We start from the raw sequence: 5,657 nt of genomic DNA, 5'->3' as shown, positions 1-5,657 counted from the left end.
CAGCAATGGAATGTCAAGGGAGATTGTTAGATTCTCCTTTTTTGGTGATAGTCATTGCCTGGCACTTGCGTGCCGCGAATGATACTTGCCACTTGTCAGCCCAAGCCTGGATATTGCCCGGGTCCTTCTGCACATGGACATGGACTGCTTCAGTTTCTGAGGAGTTGCAAATAGTTCTGAACATTTTGCAACCATCAATGAACATCCCCACTTCTGACCTTATGATGGAGGGAAAGTCATTAATGAAACAGTTGACGATCGTTAGGTTGAGGACACAGCCCTGAGGAACTCCTGTAGCAATGTCCTGGAACTGAGATGATTGGCCTCCAACAACCACAACCATCTCCGTTTGTACTAGGCATGAGTCTAACCAATGGATAGTTTTCACCTGATTCCCATTAACTTTTTTTTGCCAGGGATCCTTGGGTCAAATTCTGCCTTATTTAAAAGATTTAAAAGATTATCAAATTCTGCCTTGTCATCAAAGACAGTCACTTTAACCGCAACTATTTAGTTCAGCAATTTTTAGGTGTTTGAACAGGAACTGAGTAGCCCTGGAAGAACCCAAAAAGAACACCAGTGAGCAGGTTATTGCTCTTCGTGCTGATTGATCAAACTGTTGATGACACATTTCGTCACTTTGGTGATGACGAAGAGAAGGCTGATGGAGTGGTAACTGGCTAGATTGGATTTTTCCTGCTCCATGTGGATAGGACATGCCTGGTCAATTTTCCACATAGTTGGGTAGGTAGTTTTGTAGCTGTACTGGAACAGTTTGGCTAGGGATGGTGCTAATTCTGAAGCACAACATGTCTTCAGTACTATTATCAGTGTGTTGCTAGGGCTCATAGCCTTTCTACTATCCAATGCCTTCAGCCATTTCTTGATATCATGTGGAATGAATCAAATTGGCTGAAGACTGGCACCTATGATGTTAGGAAGCTCAGGAAGAGGCCAAGGTGAATCATCCACTTTGCACTTCTGGCTGAAGATGTTTGAAAATATTTCAGCCTTGTCTTTTGCACTGTTGTGTTGCCACCCACACTTCATCACCACCACCCCCCCCAACCTGCCCCCCCAGCATTGAGGATGGAATATTTATGAAGCCTCCCCCTCTTCTTGTTAGTAGTTTGTTTAAATGTCCACTATCATTCATGACTAGAAGTGGCAGGACTGCAGACCTTTCACCTGACTTGCTGGTTGTGGGATTGCTTAGCTCTTTCTATCTCATGCTGTTTCTGCTGCCTGGTATGCAGGTTGTGTGCTGTAACTTCATCAGGTTGACAACTCATTTTTTAGGTATGCTCTGCTGCGCCCTTCCTTGAACCAGGATTGATCCCTTGGCTTGATGGTAATGACTGAATGAGGGATTTGCCAGGCCATGATGTTACAGATTTTGGTTGATTACAATTTTGCAGCAGCTGATGGCCTGCAGTGCCTCATAGAGTTTTGAATTTTGAGATGCTAGATCTGTTTTGAACTTATCCCATTTAGCACAGCAGTAGTGCCACACAACACAATGGAGGGTGTGCTCCAAGCGAAGACAGAACTTTGCCATCACAGGGACTGTGAGGTAACTGTTCCTATACATATTATCATGGACAGATGTAAATGCATCAGGTAAATTGGTGAGACATGGTCAAGAAGATTTTTCCCTCTTATTGGTTCCCACACCATCCACCGCAGGTCCAGTCTGGCAGATAAGTCCTTCAGGGCTCAGCCAGCTTGGACTATACTGGTACTACCCAGCCACTCTTGGTGATGGACATTGAAGTGCCCAACCCAGAGTGTATTCTGTGCCCTTGGCATTCTCAGTGCTTCCCCCAAGTTGTGTTCAACATGGAGGAGTACTGATTCATTAGCTGAGAGAGGGCAGTAGGTGCTAATCAGTCAGAGGTGTCCTTGCCCATGTTCGACCTGATGTCACAAAACTTCATGGGGCCTGGATTCAATGTTGAGAACATTCAGGGCAAATCCCTTCTGACTGTATACCACAACTAGGTCTATCTATTGGGCCTGTCCTCCCATTGGGATAGTACATACCCAGGGATGATGTTAATGTCTGCATCATTGTCTGTAAGGTTTGTTTTTGTGAGTCTGTTGTTTAACTAGTCTGTAGAACAGCACTCCCATTTTTGGCACAATGAACATAATAAACCATGTGCATATGATGAGCTGGAAAAATTAGTACAGTCAGGAAAAAACTTTATTAAAAGTATATATTATAGTATATATGTAGGCAGAAGTATATAGTATATATGTAGGCAGAAGTATGGAGAAAGCTTCCTGCCCTAACTTCGAGTGATTTCAGATGGGAGTTATGGGATAAATAATGGTGTGAATTATGTAACAATGGACTAAAGAGGAGGATTCTCATTTTGTGCTGTAGCTCTGTGTTTCTTTTTATGTAACCCTGGGACAGAAACTGGTTAAGGTTGGAGAGAAAAATATGAAGAACTGTAGCAGTTGTATTATGATAAGACAATCTTTTTCAAAGGTAAGTGATTAGTTAGGATTTGAGTTGCTATTTTGAGGGATAAGTCTCAATTTTTATATGTGTAAATGGGACCCTGTCATTTTTTTCTCATTTATTCACATAACGACCTGCAAATCCGTAAAAATTAGGACCACTCAGTATATTATAAATTTCATTCTTTCTTGTTCAACGTCCAGCAATGCTCCTTAGAGACCCATGCCATGAAATATGACCTTTATAAATGAGATGTGTACTACCAAAGACAGACAACTCTAATTGCTTCATTAAATACTGCTATTTACCAATATCAAAATATATAAATTCATACATTGGCCTCCAGCAGCATGGTAAAAAATGTGAATTGTTAAACATTATTAACTATTTAAAGACTGGAATAGCATTTCGAGGCCAACCTAAGTTGGAACACAAAAATAACTTAGTTTAAGAGAATATAATGAAGTTATCTGCTCCCTCGTTCTAATTATTATATTGGCTTTGCCATGATATAAGATGATTCTAATTTTTCCTCAGTCCTCCAGTGACCTTAGACTATATATTAAATGCATTGAGAAGCTGAATGTGCTTAACCCTAGACATGCCAATGCTACTGCAAGAGCCACAGAAAGATGTAAGAGATCGGCTCTGCTTCACCCTCTGATGTTCCCTCCTTTGACATGATTCACAGTCTTGTCATTGATATTGGAAAGTTAGAAGTTTGCTGTGCCACTGTGCACACACTATTGCATTCTGAATTAAAAATGCCCTTTCTGTTCCTTTAAGGACTTATCAATTTTATCCAACTAATAATGAGTGTTATGATCAAGAATGCCCCAGGTTTGATGCTAATCGTAGAACCTTACAGCTTTGCAGGAGGCCATTCAGCCCACCTTACCTGTGTCAATGCTTTAGAATTGTTATCCAATTAGCTCCACTCCCTTATTCTTTCCCCTAGCTCTGCAGTTGTTTCCTTTTCAAATCCAAAACCAAAGCCCTTTTGAAAGTTATAACTGAATCAGCTTCCATCACCCTTTCAGATGTTACATTCAAGATCATAGCAAGCTACTGTGTGAAAAAAAAAACTCAGCTTTCATCTGGCTCCATTGCCAATTACTTTAAATCTGTGTCCTTTAGTTGCCTGTCAGTAGAAACATTTTCTCCTTATTTACTTTATCAAAATCTTTCATAATTTTGAACACCACATGAAATCTCCCCATAAAACTTCACTGCTCTAAGGAGAACAAACCTAGTGTGAGAACGTTTCAACATAAGAAATAGGAGAAGAATAGGCCATAATGATCCCCTCAATCCTGTTCTTCCAGTCAATATGGCTGATCTTCTACTTCAACTCCACTTTCTCACCCTACCTCCAAATCTCCATTTCCCTTAGTGTCCAAAAATCTTTTGATCTTAGTCTTGAATATACTCAACTATTGAGCATCCATTTCCCCATTGGATAAAGAATCTTTAATGTTCATAACGCTTTGAGTGAAGACATTTCTTCTCCTTTCAATCTTAAATGAACTATCCTTTATCTTGAGACTGTGGTCCGAATTCTGGACTTTCCAGCCAAGAGAAACAGCCTCTCAGTATTTTCTAGTCCCTCCATATAACTGATGCCCCTCATACCTCCTATAACGCGAGTAAATATCTTTTGCATCTTCTTCAAGGGCTAACCATTGCTGATTTAGTGGTGGGGGTGTCATAGGTGGCTTTAGGAAAACCCATTCTCAATCACTGTACAGTCATCATTATTGAATGTTAGTAACCATGATAAGTGAATTCAGAATGGGTTTTGTTTGTGATGCTTCACCTTAGTCAAATAGGGTGCGGATGGATATCAGGTTTCAGGCTAGTCGGACAAGAGACCTGGGGGTGGCTGTGCCGAAGGAGCTATAACTCTTCAAGGACTTAATGCTATGGGGGAATTGTGTTTGTGAAATAAACTATTAAGGAAAATAAAGATCTTGAAATGAAATTTTCTTTCCATTGAAATTATGTTTTGTGCCTGATGTGCATGAATGCCAAGTTGAAACTTAAATTTGGATTCTTGAAGAAGGAGTATATGGGCCCGGAGTTACCTGACCAGATTTGCACCGGAACGGAGGCAGCCAACAGAAACAAAAGCCGGTGATGATGTGTAGCCAAAAATTCCACCTCCGTTTCTGGCGTTGCAGATCTTCCCAACGGTGGGTGTTTTTCAGTCCATTGTGGAGTTTTACTTCGAGCTGGTGTACTTGGTCACTGCCTTTGTCCTTTCTGACACGGCATGCTGGGCCAGTTCCCCGGGCAGCAGCAGGCGCACGGCGGTCTGGATCCCCCAGGAGCTGATGGTGCTACGCTTGTAGTAATGGGCCAGGCGGGAAGCCTCACCCGTGATGTGCTCGAAAATATTGTTCACGAATGAGTTCATGATGCTTGTGGCCTTGGAGGAGATGCTGGTGTCGAGGTGAACCTGCTTCATCACTTTGTAGAGGTAGATGGAGTAACTTTCCTTCCTCGACCTTCGCCACTTCTTGCCGCCCTTTGCTGCTGGTTTCTTTAAGGCTGTCTTGGCTCCCTTCTTGGGAGCTGGTTCCTTCTCATCAACCATCTTCAGTTTCAGACACAGAAATAAAAGCAATGTTCCTAAATATGTCAGTTAAGCCTGTTAATGTTTGAAAAAGATAAGGAAATTTAGACTGCTCCTTCTCCTCTTCGTGAAAAAAAAGATATATTTACCTTTGTAACTCTGCAAGTTATTCCTTAGAGCCTTCCTCACAATAGAGTTTTAAACCATTTCATATACACATTGTACATTCAAATCCTCCTGTGGGGCCACTCATATTTTTATTAAAATAGAAACATTTTGCTCTTTCTGTAACAGTAAGTAGTTTTAAAAGAATGCAGCTCATAATTTGAAACTGGTTTATTACTTACAGTACTCAATCAGCTTCAGAGCACTAGAGTAGTGATGATAGCTCTGCTTCCCAATAATGATTTTTGAATATCTTTGCTGCAAATCCCAGATGAAGCAATATATTCTATTTTATCAAGTGACATTGAATTGTTCCCTCATACCATGAGAGATAGAGTGACTTACAGCTGTTTTTAATTGAAAATGATCGCAGCCACATACCTACCAAATGAACAATATACATTTGGATAGGTGCAGGGAATTTTAGTTGGCCTCAAGCAAATCAGC

The 5,657-nt window shown here is 41.0% G+C and overlaps 1 protein-coding gene across 1 annotated transcript; it reads right to left on the bottom strand.

Annotated features, from left to right (window-relative positions):
* Positions 1–4,691: 4,691 nt before the first annotated feature.
* Positions 4,692–5,066, bottom strand: LOC121283934 (histone H2B-like). The gene has a single exon (XM_041198732.1). It carries the CDS (start codon positions 5,064–5,066, stop codon positions 4,692–4,694), a length of 375 nt encoding a protein of 124 aa, XP_041054666.1.
* Positions 5,067–5,657: the final 591 nt, after the last annotated feature.

Source organism: Carcharodon carcharias, chromosome 11 (genome assembly GCF_017639515.1).
Source record: "Carcharodon carcharias isolate sCarCar2 chromosome 11, sCarCar2.pri, whole genome shotgun sequence".
In the NCBI taxonomy this organism is placed as follows: domain Eukaryota; kingdom Metazoa; phylum Chordata; class Chondrichthyes; order Lamniformes; family Lamnidae; genus Carcharodon; species Carcharodon carcharias.
The sequence above is the reverse complement of the archived record's forward strand: the minus strand, read 5'-3'. Positions and strand labels throughout refer to the sequence as shown.

Coding starts and splice junctions, on each gene's coding strand:
- LOC121283934 (XM_041198732.1), bottom strand. CDS start 5,066: ATGGTTGATGAGAAGGAACCAGCTCCCAAGAAGGGAGCCAAGACAGCC.